At 42.4% G+C, this 17,055-nt stretch overlaps 1 protein-coding gene across 3 annotated transcripts in view; it reads left to right on the forward strand.

Annotated features, from left to right (window-relative positions):
- LOC139368713 (helicase ARIP4-like) overlaps positions 1-17,055 on the forward strand; it is a 93,676-nt gene that overhangs the window by 850 nt on the left and 75,771 nt on the right. Inside the window, exons 1-2 of one of the 3 annotated variants that reach the window (XM_071107999.1) lie at positions 641-746; positions 13,232-13,421. In XM_071107999.1, coding sequence (XP_070964100.1) covers positions 13,289-13,421 — 133 coding nt within the window. In that variant the 5' untranslated portion in view covers positions 641-746; positions 13,232-13,288. Of the gene's footprint in view, positions 1-640; positions 840-13,231; positions 13,422-17,055 lie in introns of those variants that run through there. The other 2 variants (XM_071107998.1, XM_071107996.1) reach the window with 2 other exon arrangements.

Below are 17,055 nucleotides of genomic sequence, written 5' to 3' on the forward strand. Positions count from 1 at the left end.
ACATCTTAACTCTGAGTTTGTTTGTTCTCGAACGAATATGTTAATATGTATTGACAAAGAAGGAAAAACCCTGCGACGAGCCAGAAGTGCGTGAAAAGCGGGTTCATAACTAAATCAAGGCGCGTTTAACATAGTTGGGCAGTAGGGGGCACCGCGAGAATGAGAGAATTTAGAGGTGATGCAGACTGATTTCTGAAGATAATCCAGTAGACTACTAGCCTACTACAGATGCTGCGTGAAATATAGGGCAAAATACTCTGTTAATTACCATTCCATCGATCAATTAACTCAGAAATCAATGTGTTAGGTTACTGTGTAAGAGGAGAGAAAATGTAGACTTGGAAAAGCTTCCATGTCATTAATTGAAAACCCATAGAAATTGGACAACAATCTAAAATGGGTTAATTTTATGGTTTTGAAATTCAGGCTTAATTTAACATATTTATTTATTTTGGTGGTATAGCAATTGGATATTAATTGTCTGTCTAAATTGCAGTTGAGCTCAATGTGTAGCAAAAAAATTTGTGAATCAACATAATAATTAGTTTGCGGCGTATTTAACTTTTTGCATATTAATGTATTACGCAAACTGATCATGTGTCTGAATCAATTTGATCCCCATTTTCGCCGAATTTCTTAAGAGTTTGGCTGTGCGTTTCCGGAACTCTTGAATTTGATTTTGTATTCCTGGAGGGGACCGACAGCGTCGTTGCTCCTCAAGAAACTGATGAAAGAAATCTCAACCTGTATGTAACAGAAAATGTATTGACAATTGAATGCAAATTAATTGACCATTTAATGCAAATTATTCAAGAAATTTGACGTAGCGAATGCGAAAGGTAAGGGTACCTTTTCGTTTGCATGCCAAATGTAATTGTGGGAGATGTCATTGTTAAAACATTTGTCGTGTTTCGTCTGCCCAGTGTGTCAACTGTGGACAATGGGAGCCTAGTGCACATCATCGGTGCTCAGACTGCATTGCCATTGCAGTGAGTGCATGTTATGAAACGTGTGCTTTTTCATAAGCCTTACAGCAAAGCAGTGGAAATAGAATGACAACAATGAAACATTCAATCTACAACAGTCAAATAATAATTCACTTCAGTGGCATTGCTTGCTGAAGTGTTGACTGAAATGTATACCTACGTCAACCTTAGCTGACTAAACTCAACTCCATGGTGAAGGACGTTTCTGATTAACTTCATCAACGGAGTTGACCAGGCTTTGTGGAATTCGGCTCCAGCTACATTTAGTCGCCCAAGGTCAATACTTCCAAAAATGTAAATTTAAGGAACGCTTGCCTTGTACATTTGCCCTCTCTAGTTGTCTGCCTTTCTTTATTTGCTGAAATCCAAACTTTTAAATTAAATATTTAATCAAATACTACCAACTCTTTCCTTGTTGAGATTGAATTGAGTTGCAGTAACAATGAGGAAACAGTTGGTTGTATTTGATGTGTTATAAAAAAATTATGGATTTCAGCAAACAAAGCTATGCAACTACAGATTACAAGCATAAGTACAAGGTAGGCGTAAGCGTTTCATAATGTTTACATTTTTAAAAAGTATTGACCTTGGGCAAATACAGTAGATGTAGTTGGAGCTGAATTCACCATAGTCAGCTAGTTCAAACTTTGGTTTTGGTTGTTGTTTTTTGGTGTGACATAACTAAAATCATGCATGTTCTTATCTTCTGTAAATATTTTTTTATATGTAGTCATATCTGCCTCTGCAAGATTTGTACCATTTTATTTTTGGGGAATAAGAATTGTGACTTACCACAGATTCCACTTTGTCATCTTTAAAAATACCTAAAGGTGTCTAAGGTACAGTATGTTGTGCTGAGGGGTTAGGCTCTTTGCCCTGGTCACTTGGATTAACTGCTGGTTCTTTTTTTGAAGGGAATTCAAAGACATTTGCTTAATTTCCCTTTACATAATGTATCCAATGAACTCTACCCAGTCCCAAACCCAACATTAACTGTTCTGTGAGCACTTGGGAAAGATGAAACAATCTTTTTAAGCTGTCACACCTTGTTCTTTTTAGATTGCTCTTGTAACATTTCTTTTTGTTGGCTAATTTGTCTTCAATCTGCAATCGGTTCCATGTGAGTCCATTGTCATGGTTGAGCAGACATTTATTATTTCTACAGCAGTTAATTTCTTTACTTTTAATCAACCACTCCATTAACGTTGTGGTTAGTGTCTCTTTTTATCCCCTTGGCTCATACTGAAAAGTCTTAACCACACAACACCGTACACCTTTGTGCTCAGAGTGTCTTCTCTCTGTCTTTTCTCTGGAGATTGTTGCTGAGCCACCTCAGTGAGGTGTGTCTCAGAGCAGCATACAGATTCCAGGTTTGATCTATCGGGAACATTTTAAATGGCCTTCTCCTTTCAGAAGGTCTGGGGGTGGCTGCTACTGGCACTCCTTTGCTTGCTCACTCTGTTCCTGCGAACAGGCACAGAGGGAGACCTGCAGGCGAGGGAGGGTGTCGTGACACAGCGCAAATGTCTCCTACGCACTCCCTCGCTCCCGGCCATCCCGAAATGAGGAGCCGCACTCTTCTTTCCTTCTCCTGCCTTGAACTCTCCAAACTTTGAACTCTGTCCCTGTCTCCTCATCTTCTCTTAATCATGAAGTTCATGCACTTTTCTTTCTCTCGCCCACCCAGCAGGTGGGTAACGTCCCTGTTACAGGTGTAAAAAAATACATGTGTAGAGGTATGCATGTATGTATGTATGTATGCATGTATGTATGCATGTATGCATGTATGCATGTATGTATGCATGCATGCATGCATGCATGCATGACTGATGAGCTGGCTCCATTATTTATGGACCCATGGCCTGTACATACTGTACTGTACTAGTCTGAGTGGAGGGGCATTTATTTATTTTTGCTCTGAAAAGGACTAGCCTATTAAGTAGAAATCAAAAGGCGAGCAGAATGTGTGTCTATCTAAACTCAGCAAAAAAAAGAAACGTCCTCTCACTGTCAACTACGTTTATTTTCAGCAAACTTAACGTGTAAATATTTGTATGAACATAACAAGATTCAACAACTGAGACACAAACTGATAATGTGTCCCTGAACAAAGGGGGGGGGGGGGTCCAATCAAAAGTAACAGTCGGTATCTGGTGCGGCCACCAGCTGCATTAAGTACCGCAGTGCATCTCATGGGCTGCACCAGATTTGGCAGTTATTGCTGTGTGATGTTACCCCACTCTTCCACCAAGGCACCTGCAAGTTCCCAGACATTTCTGGGGGAATGGCCCTAGCCCTCACCCTCTAATCCAACAGGTTCCAGGCGTGCTCAATGGGATCGAGATCTGGGCTCTTCGCTGGCCATGGCAGAACACTGACATTCCTGTCTTGCAGGAAATCACGCACAAAACAGGCAGTATGGCTGGTGGAATTGTCATGCTGAAGGGTCATGTCAGAATGAGCTTGCAGGAATGGTACCACATGAGGGAGGAAGATGTCTTCCCTGTAACGCACAGCGTTGAGATTGCCTGCAATGACAACACGCTCAGTCCGATGATGTTGTGACACACCACCCCAGACCATGACGGACCCTCCAAATTGATCCCGCTTCTGAGGACAGGCCTCGGTATAACGCTCATTCCTTCAACGATAAACGCGAATCTGACCATCACCCCTGGTGAGACAAAACCGCAACTTGTCAGTGAAGAGTACTTTTTGCCAGTCCTGTCTGGTCCAGTGACGGTGGGTTTGTGCCCAATGGCGATGTTGTTGCCGGTGATGTCTGGTGGGGACCTGCCTTAAAGCAGGCCTACAAGCCCTCAGTCCAGCCTCTCTCAGCCTATTGCGGTGAGTCTGAGCACTGATGGAGGGATTATGCGTTCCTGGTGTAACTCAGGCAGTTGTTGTTGCCATCTTGTACCTGCCGCGCAGGTGTGATGTTCGGATGTACCGATCCTGTGCAGGTGCTGTTACACGTGGTCTGCCCCTGTGACGACGATCAGTTGTCCGTCCTGTCTCCCTGTAGCGCTGTCTTAGGCGTCTCACAGTACGGACATTGCAATTTAGTGCCCTGGCCACATCTGCAGTCCTCATGCCTCCTTGCAGCATGTCTAAGGCACATTCACGCAGATGAGCAGGGACCCTGGGTATCTTTCTCTTAGTGTTATTCAGAGTCTGTAGAAAGGCCTCTTTAGTGTCCTAAGTTTTCATAACTGTGACCTTAATTACCTACCGACTGACTGTAAGCTGTTAGTGTGTTGTTTTTTTGAATTTTTACCCCTTTTTCTCCCCAATTTCGTGGTATCCAATTGTTGTAGTAGCTAATATCTTTTCTCATCGCTACAACTCCCGTACGGGCTCGGGAGAGACGAAGGTTGAATGTTAGTGTCTTAACGACCGTTCTACAGGTGCATGTTCATTAATTGTTTATGGTTCATTGAACAAGCATGGGAAATGGTGTTTAAACCCTTTACAAAGAATATCTGTGAAGTTATTTAGATTATTACGAATTCTTTGAAAGACAGTCCTGAAGAAGGGCTGTTTCTTTTTTTTGCTGAGTTTATATATACACAAAAATCAAGCCATGAGGTTGAATGAATTGTCCGTAGAGCTCTGAGACAGGATTTTGTCGAGGCACAGAGCTGCCTCTTCCCAAAAATTCCTGAAGCATTGAAGGTGCCCAAAAACACATTGGCCTCCGTCATTCTGAAATGGAAGTTTGGAACCACCAATACTTCCTATAGCTGGCCACCCTGCCGAACTGAGCAATAGAGGGAGAAGGGCCTTGGTCAGAGAGGTGACCAAGAGCCCAATGGTCACTCTGACAGAGCTCCAGAGTTCCTCTGCGGAGATGGGATAATATATATATATTATCCCAACTAGTCAAGTGAGTTAAGAACAAATTCTTATTTACAATGACTGCCTACCCAGGCCAAACCCGGACAATGCTGGGAAAATTGTGCGCCGCCCTATGGGACTCCCATTCACGGCCGGATGTGATGCAGCCTGGATTCGAACCAGGCACCGTAGTGATGCCTCATGCACTGAGATGCAGTGCCTTAGACCGCTGCGCCACTCGGGAGCCTTTCCAGGACAAGCATCTCTGCAGCACTCCACCAATCAGGCCTTTATGGTAGAGTGGCCAGACAGAAGCCACTCTTCAGTAAAATGCACATGACAGCCCGCTTGACGTTTGCCAAAAGTCACCTAAAGGACTCTGACCATGAGAAACAAGATTCTCTGGTCTGATGAAACCTGCTCCAGAGCTCTCAGGACCTCAGGACCAGACTGGGGTGACGGTTCACCTTCCAACAGGACAACGACCCTAAGCACACAGCCAAGACCACGCAGGAGTGGCTTCGGGACATGTCTCAATGTCCTTGAGTGGCCCAGCCAGAGGTCGGACTTGAACCCATCTCTGGAGAGACCTGAAAATAGCTGTGCAGTGATGCACTCCATCCAACCTGACAGAGCTTGAGAGGATCTGCAGAGAATGGGAGAAATTCCCAAAATACAGGTGTGTTAAGCTTGTAGCGTCATACCAAAGAAGGCTCAAGGCTGTAATTGATGCCAAAGGTGCTTCAACAAAGTACTGAGTGAAGGGTCTGAATACTTATGTAAATGCTATATACTGCTCGCTTAACCCGGAAGCCAGCCGCACCAATGTGTCGGAGGAAACACCGTACAACTGGCGACTGAAGTCAGCGTGCATGCGCCTGGCCTGCCACAGTCGCTAGAGTGCGATGGGACAAGGACGCTGGACCAATTGTGCGTCGCCTCATAGGTCTCCCCGTCGCAGCCATCTGCGACACAGCCTGTTATCTTACCCGGGCTGTAGGGTTTTTCTTTTCTTTTTACTATTTTCTACATTGTAGAATAAGTGATGACATCAAAACTATGAAATAACACACGGAATCATGTAGTAACCAAAAAAGTGTTAAACAAATCAGTGAGTCACGTGGCTTGCTATATAAAACAGGCATCTAGCCATTAAGTTACTGTTCGTTTGAATGTTAGGTCACTCACTTTGCCCATTCTAAGTGACTTTGAGCATGGTATGATCATCGGGGCCGAGTACAACATTCGTTTGCAGAACGCCATCTCGGAATGCACAACTCACCGGTCCTTGTCACGGATGGGTTATTGCAGTAGACGACCACACCGGGTTCCACTCCTATCAGCTAAAAACAAGAAGTGTTTCCAGTGGGCACGCGATCACCAACACTGGACAATTGAGGAGTGTAAAAACATTGCCTGGTCAGACTAATCCTGGTTCCAGGTGGCTGGTCTCAACAATCTCACAGGTGAAGAAGCCGGATGTGGAATAACTTGGCTTGCATGATTACAGGTCGTCTGCGGTTGTGATGCCGGTTGGACGTACTGCCACATTCTCTAAACAATTTCTCTACCATAAGCCTCCAACGTTAACTTTCAATCATCTAGCAACAGCTCTGGTGGAAATTCCTGCAGTCATCATGCCAATTGCACGTTCCGTCAACTTGAGACATCTGTGGCATTGTGTGGTGTGACAAAAAAGCACCTTTTTGGTTTCGGGGCTGTTTAAATGAGAGCTCTGTTTTTGCTTGTTGGCTGCTTGTGTCTTGAAATAATTAGTTTGAAAAATGCTGAGGCTAAGATCACTGATAATAGCCTATCCCTAGGACACTTATCAGGCTGCTGATTTCAATGTTTTAAGGGAGACTTTTTAAATCCTCCAACACCTAACCATTCACAACTTAAAAACAATGTATATTTTCTTTGATTTACTGTGTGTGTGTGCAGTGCTCCCACATCTCAGTTTTGGTTTGTGTGGGTCACTGGATAGGAAGCAGTGTCTGTCTGGTGAGGGAAGGTGGGGTGTCTGTCCTTATCTAGGTTACAGCACCACTGTTGTTGATGTTAGCAGGTGATTGTTGAGCAGAAACTCTGTCTGTGCACACTAACCCTCACGTAGATATGCGATCCCAGACCACTCTTTTTCAGATTTATTTTCCTGTCCACACCTGTCTATTAGGGCCGGGATGATACCAGTATTGCCATATCTTTCCATTACAAAAATGAAAACGCGTAACAGATCAAACTCATTGGTCTTTTAACCTGCTGTATGTGAATGATTGTGTGCTATAGCTTGGAAAATAAATACATATGACTGGGTGAAAACATAAAGATGTTTGTTTCCAACATTAGGGCTGTTTTCCTAAAAAGTTAAATCCGCTATGTGTTTTGTTTACTTGCTATGATACTAACGAGTATCGCGATACTGGTATTGTCCCGGCCCTACTATCTATTGCCCTCAAACTCAACTCTGGACCTCGAAGCCAGTTCCACAGGTTCCCCTCTAATCAGGGACTGATTTAGATCAGGGGCACCAGGTGGCTTCAATTTAACTTTCTGGTAGAACAGAAAACCAGCATTCAACCTTTTAGGGTAAAGGCGTTCGCATGCTTCCCAGCTGAAATAGTTCAGAACAGTTTGCATATATCATGACAGCATTTAGTGACGTTTTTGTTAGTTTGGGACTTCGGCTAGGTTTTTTTGGGGGGGGGCTGTTCGGCCACACTTTTGTATTTTTTTTCTCCGGCAAGCCGAAGTCATTAGCGAAGGTCTTACGCCTCTTGCCAGTGAGTTGGTCAGCAGTAGGGATTCAACGAGAGACAACTTGTCCTCAGGCACATTTTTTCACTTGAGAAATACTGCACCGAGCATTCTAGTCAGATGAAAAATTGCGCAACAAAATTAATGACAGATTGCTTGAGTTATCTCAGATTAATTCAGACTATTTTGAGGAAGTGTATACTTCGGCGTCTCAAAATGGACAAACAGAACTATTGACGCTTTTTTTTCTAGTTTTTCAAGCGAACTTCTTTTTTAAGGGAGTATGTGAGCACACTCATTCTGTTCACCTTGCCGAACTAAAGCATGCTGACGCCTTAAGAGTTGAATATCTCTGGTCTATTGTGTCCCTTGACTCCAGTGACCCTTCGCTCGTTGGAAGTTTTTCAATAAATTGTTATATTTGTAGCTACTTTTTAAGTAAATATACCTGCAGTTAACTTGTGATACGTCGGGAGATAAAGGAGATCCACTTCAATCAGTGTAGCTGAAGTGGAGGAGATGGGTGAAAGGATTTTTAAGCCTTGAGACAGTTGAGACATGGATTGTATATGTGTGCCATTCAAAGGGTGAATGTGCAAGACAAAAGATTGAAGTGCCTTTGAACAGGGCATGGTAGTAGGTGCCAGGCGCACCGGTCTGAATCAAGAACTGCAACGCTGCTGGGTTTTTCACACTCTTAGTGTTTTGTACACTCTGCATACAATGCCTTCAGAAGGTATTCATACCCCTCGACTTATTCCACATTTTGTTGTTACTCGGGCTGTTACGGTAACCGTATTACCGCCACACCAGTGGTCACGAGTCATAATGACAGTCAAATTCCACATTCATGGTAATTAGGCTTCTCCAAGCTCTGCTGCTGCTGGTCATTAGTAGCCTAGCAAAGTTGCTAACTGCCTGGTACTCAGCACTCTATAGTCCCTCTAATCACTCTGACATCAATGCAAATGTAATCGAATATCTAATTAAACACTTAATGAGAGCCCATGAGCTCATGTTGCACAACATTTCTATAGGCTATGCATATAGAGGAGGATCCCATCATCTTTCTATAGGCTAGGCCGACTATTTATTCTCTCCTAATATTAATCACATTAATCCTTAAATTTACAACAGGAGTATAGCCTACCTGGCTGGCATGAAAATAAACCACTGGGAAATGCGTCCTCCATTCGCCATTTAAGTGAAAAGATGGCATGTTTTGTTTTCTGCTGCCCCTGTTTGGAGACGGGTGTATGTTAAGGGTCCATTCTAAATCTAAACTAATTTCATGCATATATTATCTAGTATATAGGGTTGTCCCTGACAAAAAAAATAACTGTCGACCAAAAGTCACCTGCTCTTTCGACCAATCGATGGCTCAACATGTTTAAATGTGTATTTTTCCATATATAGACACAACCTATGTGTTTTAATAAAATCAACTATATGCATTGAGCTTGTCTGAGGCTTTAAGCTTACGGTTTGATGCCTCCAGGGTGCCAGAGATCTAGATAACCAGAAGGGGAAAAAACTTAACTTAACCTGACCCAACTCTCCTGAAGTTAAAAGGCAACATGAGGAGTCTGCAACATTTCTCATGTGGAATGCCAACTTATCTTACCATTTTTACCAATCTGCATGCCAGTTATGATTTTCAGATTCACATTTTCATGAATGTTTCATTTAATTTGTCTTCATAGCTCAGTCATTGTAATGTGGTTCATCAAAATTCTATCTAAATGAACATTTTACAAACCTAAAAAGTAACTTCGGTTGCCAACTATGTAAAAATAGCCTACATAAAGCCAACAAATAATAACATTGCAGCCTGCAGGTAGAAAATATCCTGATAATTAATATGCTATAAATCACATTTTCCACACCTGGCCTGTTTGCATCGAACTTTAAACATTGTATCAACTATTAACTTGGGTGTGGCCAATGCTTGCACCAGCAAACTTGCAACATTTTATAAAATATTCTGGGCACAGCTGTAGGCTATTTGTGCAAGGTATAAGAAGCAATGCTTGACTTGTTCAGGATCTCACCTCACCTCAAATGTTCTACTGTTTGAGCTCCTGTTCCTCTTATAGAATATTAACTCAAAAGTATTGTGGAGCTCCTGCACCTACATATAAACAGTACCAGCACCCAAAATGAGTACCTGAACTTATTTCAGTCCAAGTCCAGCACTGATAAGAAGCCTATTTTATGACATTTCCACTGAATTAGAGCATGACATTTTTCCCTTTCACTCTGAGTGGTTATCGAAAAAGAGAGAGAGTTGGAAAGATTTTTCAAATACATTGAGGAAATATTGTCATTCTCAATGGATATAAAAACGGACTTTGTTTGCTTGCTATTTGAGGTGAAGAAAAACATTACTTTGAGAAGCTCCTTAGGTCATTAGTGGTGGTGTGTTAGGCCAATCAGAAATACTATCAGATCTCCAAATGGGCGCATTTATATGACTACATTTGCATGCAGGCAAGGAAGCCTATTGGCCTACTACTATGCGTGCACGTACTTACTCAACATTGACAGGAGCGCTCCAAACAAAAGACAATTACAAAACTGGTAAATGGAATTCTATAAACCAAACTTGTTTCTCAAAAGTGTAGTATAGGTTGTGCGCTCTGCAAATAACGTGTCCACTGGCATGGCATTATAATATATGGAATATATTCTCAGACATTACCTGAACCGAACAAATGGTAAATGTACTACTGGTGATATGTAATGGGGAATTGATATGCCCTAACAATCGAACGTGAATAATTCACACAATGAAGTTATGAAACCATGAATGTGCACATATTGGCGGGAGAGAGCATATTCTGGAGAGAGACGTGCATTGTGCAGCCACACTCCCCTTCTTGGACTGTGTCATCCCCGCGGCTTCCACAATGGATTAGTTCACTGAGATGGGCAAGAATAAGACGGGTGTCTTTGCGCATTATTAATTGCACACATCTGCTCAACTAAAACAATCAACCAGTCTAATAATTGGGGTCAGCCCTAGTCTGTAGGTCTGCTCCTGCAAGTAAACGGTGTGTTCTAAATGTTAGCCTTGTGGTATAGTCTACTTCCAGATCGGCCTCTCTCCGCGTCCCACTTATGTAAGCTTCATTGCATCACAAGGGGTGATTTTATAGTTTTTCCAATATGTAAGTCCCAAGTGAAAAACATTTTTTAGGCTCTTTACAAACCCAGTTACCAGAGACTTAATGTGTAGGGCTTTACAAGTAGGACATCATTTTTTATATATATATAAATATTTTACTGAAAGCTGAAGTCACTCCTTTCTTGATGAACAAGAGGAATCATGACATTGACAAAATATACTGTGTATGTGGACACCCCTTCAAATTAGTGTATTTGTTTATTTCAGCCACACCCGTTGCTGAAAGGTGAATAAAATAGAGCACACAGCTATGCAATATCCATAGACAAACATTGGCAGTAGAATGGCCTTACTGAAGAGCTCAGTGACTTTCAACGTGGCACCGTCATAGGATGCCACCTTTCCAACCAGTCAATTCGTCAGATTTCTGCCCTGCTAGAGCTGCCCTAGTCAACAACAGAACGGGACTGCCGAGTGCTGAAGCGCGTAGCTCAAATAAATTGTCTGTCATTTGGGGAGTTTCTCCCATTCTTCTCTGCAGATCCACTCAAGCTCTGTCAGGTTGGATGGGGAGAGTTCCTGCACAGCTATTTTCAGGTCTCTCCAGAGATGTTTCTCATGTTCTGGGAGACTTTAGGTGCCTTTTGGCAAACTCCAAGCGGGCTGTCATGTGTTTTTTTCCGTCTGGCCACTCTACCATAAATGCTTGATTGGTGGAGTGCTGCAGAGATGGTTGTCCTTCTGGAAGGTTCTCCCATCTCCACAGAGGAACTTTGGAACTCTGTCAGAGTGACCGTTGGGTTCTTGGTTACCTCCCTGACGAAGGCCCTTCTCCCCCTGATTGCTCAGTTTGGCCGGGCGGGCAGCTCGAGGAAGAGTCTTGGTGGTTCCAAACTTCTTCCATTTAAGAATGATTGAGGCCACTGTGTTCTTGGGGACCTTCAATGCTGCAGGATTTTTTTGCTACCATTCCTCGACACGTTCCTGTCTTGGAGCTCAGACAATTCCTTCAACCTCATTGCTTGGTTTTTGCTCTGACATGCACTGACAACTGTGGGACCTTATATAGACAGGTGTTCCTTTCCAAATCATTTCCAATCAATTGAATTTACCACAGGTTGACTCCAATGAGGTTGTGGGAAGGATGATTAATGGTAACCAAGATGCACCTGAGCTCAATTTTGAGTCTCATTGCAAAGGGTCTGAATGCTTATGTCAAGGTATTTCTGTTTTTTTATTTTTATACATCGCTTTGGCATTATAGGGTAGAGGTCGACCGATTTTATGATTTTTCAACACCAATACCGATTTATTGGAGGACCAAAAAAGCTGATACCGATTTAATCGGCCAATTAAAAAAAATAAAAGAAAGTGTTTTATTTGTAATAATGACAATTACAACAATACTGAATGAACACTTATTTTAATATAATACATCAATAAAAACAATTTAGCCTCAAATAATGAAACATGTTCAATTTGGTTTAAATAATGCAAAAACAAAGTGTTGGAGAAGAGGTAGCGCAAGACTGCATATTCCATAACATAAGGCTAAGCTAGGTAGGTGAAGAGAGTCTCATGACTTCAGAATTGTTCTCAATCTTGAATGCCTCCTTCCTTATTGCTGAATAGGCTATAATGTAGAATAAAGATCCTTTTTACTCGAACAATAACATATAGGCTAGGCACACACATGTGCATACACTCACATAAAGTTAATCAACAGCCTAATAAAGCAATATTCAGCAGCACCACAACACCATCCTGGCTGGCTGGGACTCACACTGCTGAGGGGGCAGTGTGGGGAGACGAGCAGTGTGGCAGAACACGGCCTTGGTGTTGGAGGACGTGTGTGTGTGTGTGCTCTACATCAGTGGTTCCCAAACTTTTCACTTGGGCTCCCTTCCATCATTGGAGATCATCCCAGTATCTCTACTTGCACATTCATCTTCTGCACATCTATCACTCCAGTGTTTAATTGCTAATTGTAATTATTTCGCCACTATGACCTATTTTATTGCCTTACCTCACTACTCTTACTACATTTGCACACACTCTATATAGACTTTTCTATTGTGTTATTGACTGTACGTTTGTTTATCCCATGTGTAACTCTTCTGTTTGTGTCGCACTGCTTTGCTTTATCTTGGCCAGGTCGCAGTTGTAAATGAGAACTTGTTCTCAACTGGACTACCTGGTTAAATAAAGGTGAAATAATCCAATAAATAATGCCTCTAGGGTATGCGCCCCACAGTTTGGGAACCACACTGTCTTGGAAACATTAAGGATGGGAAGGTGTGGTTGTTGACATGTGTGAAGATGAAGTCCATGTTGTATGGGTGTTGTTACAGGGCTTTGAGCAATTCTGTGTGTTTTCAGTTATCCCTCTGCAAGGTTAAGTTAACAGTAAAGTGTTAATTCATTCAATTGTTATTTTTATTTGCACTGTACGACAGAACAAAGACAACTGTGTAGGCTGCATTTTATGCCAAAGCAGTGTTGAAATAAGAAGTGTGTGTTGCAGGTGACCTGTGTGTGGTGAGGATGCCTAGGTAATGCCTCCGGGTGACAGAGGGACACCATGTCTGACAAGGGGATCTCAGGAAGAGACATGGAGCCCCACCTCCTCAACAGTGAAGAAGAGGAGGATGAGCTGGAAGAAGAGGAGGTGGAGAAGGATGAGAACAACGGAGATGATGAAGAAGACTTCGCTGGTAGGTGGAAACTGAAATAAGACTGACACACACAGAGAGATTAATGTTGTCTAAAGAAATGCTATCACTAGAGCTGATATGACAGTTTCATGGTATTATGTCCAGCATGGACAGGGTTAACTATGATGCTTATTCCTCCTTGATGGGAGGAAAATTATCTGTAATTGAGGAGTTGCAGGTAAACATGAGTGATATTGAACTGATTTTGACAAGTTGTTTTAATACAGTCTTATCTCCTCAGTTGTGTTGGTTCCCCTTTCTGATTGTCTAACAGCATTTGCACAGTTTATTCAGGGTAGTCTTTGGTAGCATAGATGAATCCTGTCTAAACTCTGTTCCTCTTCAAGAGAGGTCGGCTGTTGAACGTGGAAGAAAAAAGAAAAGAGATGGTTGAGTAGGATGAGGGGAAGGGGATATGAAGAGGATGAGGTAAAGGGGTTTGTTTTTTACCTCTCCCAGCCTCGGCGCTGCTTGCTGGGTTGTGGTGACACCCAAAAACGTCTGTGTGAATATGTTACACAAGCGCGTTATGAAAGACTGCCCTCTACCCCTCCCCTTCTCTTGGTCTGTGCAGCTATGCCTCGTTCAGCCCCATAGCACCGCCACTGCATCCTTGCAGCACACATGCGCGCAGCTACATTGTTAGGCATCAGTTAGATTTTGTTGTGGGAATTAATAATAGTTTGAGCCTGAATCTGTGTTCTCTGTTCTTTTTGTCATGTTTTCTAATAGAAATATTTGGTTCACAGTGAGGAAAATGGATTGCCCCTTGACATGTAGGCTAGCTAGTGTACGTTGACTCTACTCAGTGTCAGACCTTACGCACTCGCTCACACTCCTGCCTACTTTTTCTCACACACGCCGACACGCATGCCGACAGTATACAGTTGAAATTGGATGTTTACAAACACATTTAAACTCAGTTTTTCACCATTCCCTACGTTTAATCCTAGTAACAATTCCCTGTTTTAGGTCAGTTAGGATCACCACTTTATTTTCAGAATGTGAAATGTCAGAATAATAGAAGAGAATTATTTATTTCAGCTTTTATTTATTTCATCACATTCCCAGTGGGTCAGAAGTTTACATACACTCAATTAGTATTTGGTAGCATTGCCTTTAAATTGTTTTACTTGGGTCAAACGTTTCGGGTAGCCTTCCACAAGCTTCCCACAATAAGTTGGGTGAATTTTGGCCCATTCCCCCTGACAGAGCTGGTGTAACTGAGTCAGGTTTGTAGGCCTCCTTGCGCGCACATGCTTGTTCAGTTCTGCTCACAAATTTTCTATGGGATTGAGGTCAGGGCTTTGTGATGGCCACTCCAATACCTTGACTTTGTTGTCCTTAAGCCATTTTGCCACAACTTTGGAAGTATGCTTGGGGTCATTGTCCATTTGGAAGACCCATTTGCGACCAAGCTCTAACTTTCTGACTGATGTCTTGAGATGTTGCTTCAATATATCCACATAATTTTCCTACCTCGTGATGCCATCTATTTTGTGAAGTGCACCAGTCCCTCCTGAAGCAAAGCACCCCCACAACATGATGCTCCCACCCCCGTGTGTCATGGGTGGGATGGTGTTCTTTGGCTTGCAAGCCTCCCCCTTTTTCCTCCAAACATAACGATGGTCATTATGGCCCAACAGTTCTATTTTTGTTTCATCAGACAAGAGGACATTTCTCCAAAAAGTACAATCTTTGTCCCCATGTGCAGTTGCAAACCATAGTCTGGCTTTTTTATGGCGGTATTGGAGCAGTGGCTTCTTCCTTGCTGAGCGGCCTTTCAGGTTATGTCTATATAGGACTCGTTTTACTGTGGATATAGATGCTTGTGGAAACGGGTACAAAAGTATCTTCACAAGGTCCTTCGCTGTTGTTCTGGGATTGATTTGCACTTTTCGCACCAAAGTACGTTCATCTCTAGGAGACAGAATGCGTCTCCTTGAGTGTTATGATGGTCCCATGGTGTTTATACTTGCGTACTATTGTTTGTACAGATAAATGTGAGCTCTTCAGGCATTTGGAAATTGCTCCCAAGGATGAACCAGACTTGTGGAGGTCTACAAAAAATGTTCAGAGGTCTTGGCTGATTTCTTTTTATTTTCCCATGATGTCAAGCAAAGAGGCACTGGGTTTGAAGGTAGGCCTTGAAATGCATCCACAGGTACACCTCCAATTGACTCAAATTATGTCAATTAGCCTATCAGAAGCTTCTTAAGCCATGACATCATTTTCTGGAATTATCCAAGCTGTTTAAAGACACAGTCAACTTAGTGTATGTAAACATCTGACCCACTGGAATTGTGAGACAGTGAATTACAAGTGAAATAATCTGTCTGTAAACAATTGTTGGAAAAATGTATTGTGTCATGCACAAAGTAGATGTCCTAACCGACTTGCCAAAACTATAGTTTGTTAACAATACATTTGTGGAGTGGTTGAAAACAGAGTTTTAATGACGCCAAACTAAGTGTATGTAAACTTCCGACTTCAACTGTATATACATGAACAAAAATATAAAAGCAAACATGTGAAGTGATGGTTACATGAGCTGAAATCAGAGAAGTGTTCCATACGCACAAAAAGCTTTATTCTCTCAACTTGTGCACAAACTTGTTTACGTCCCTGTAAGTGAGCATTTAAGCCTTTTGTCAATATAATCCATCCACCTTAAAGGTGTGGCATATCAAGATGATGATGATTAAACAGCTTGATCATTACACAGGTGCACCTTGTGCTGGACAATGAATGGCCACTTTAAAATGTGCAGTTTTGTCACAGAACACAATGCCACAGGAGTCTCAAGTTTTGAGAGAGCGTTGAATTGTCATGATGACTGCAGGAATGTCCACCAGAGCTGTTGCCAGATAATTCAATGTTAATTTCTTTACCATAACCACCTCCAATGTTGATTTAGAGAATTTGGCAGTACATCCAACCTCAACCGCAGACCACGTGTATGGCGTCGTGTGAGCAAGTGTTTGTTGATGTCAAGGTTGTGAACAGAGAGCCCCATGGTGGCGGTGGGGTTATGGTATAGGCAGACATAAGCTACGGACAACGAACACAATCGCATTTTATCGATGACAATTTGAATGCACATGGATACCGTGACGAGATCCTGAGGCCCATTTGTCACACCATTCATCTGCCTCCATCACCTCATGTTTCAGCATGATAATGCACAGCCCCATGTCTCAAGGATCTCTACACAATTCCTGGAAGCTGAAAATGTCGCAGTTCTTCCATGTCCTGCATACTCACCAGACATCTCACCCATTAAGCATGTTTGGGATGCTCTGGATCAACTTGTGGCAGCATGTTCCAGTTCCCGCCAATATCCAGTAACTTCACACAGCCATTGAAGAGGAGTGGGACAACGTTCCACAGGCCACAATCAACAGCTTGATCAACTCTATGCAAAGGAGATGTCGCACTGCATGAGCCAAATGGTGGTCACACCAGATATTGACTGGTTACTCCACACACCTACTTTTTATTTTTTAGGTATCTGACCAACGGATGCTTTTCTGTATTGCCACTCAATTGAAATCCATAGATTAGGGTCTAATTGATTTATTTAAATTGTCTGATTTCCTTTTATGATCTGTCCCTCAGTAAAGTCTTTCAAATT

The sequence above is a fragment of the Oncorhynchus clarkii genome, chromosome 16 (genome assembly GCF_045791955.1).
Source record: "Oncorhynchus clarkii lewisi isolate Uvic-CL-2024 chromosome 16, UVic_Ocla_1.0, whole genome shotgun sequence".
In the NCBI taxonomy this organism is placed as follows: domain Eukaryota; kingdom Metazoa; phylum Chordata; class Actinopteri; order Salmoniformes; family Salmonidae; genus Oncorhynchus; species Oncorhynchus clarkii.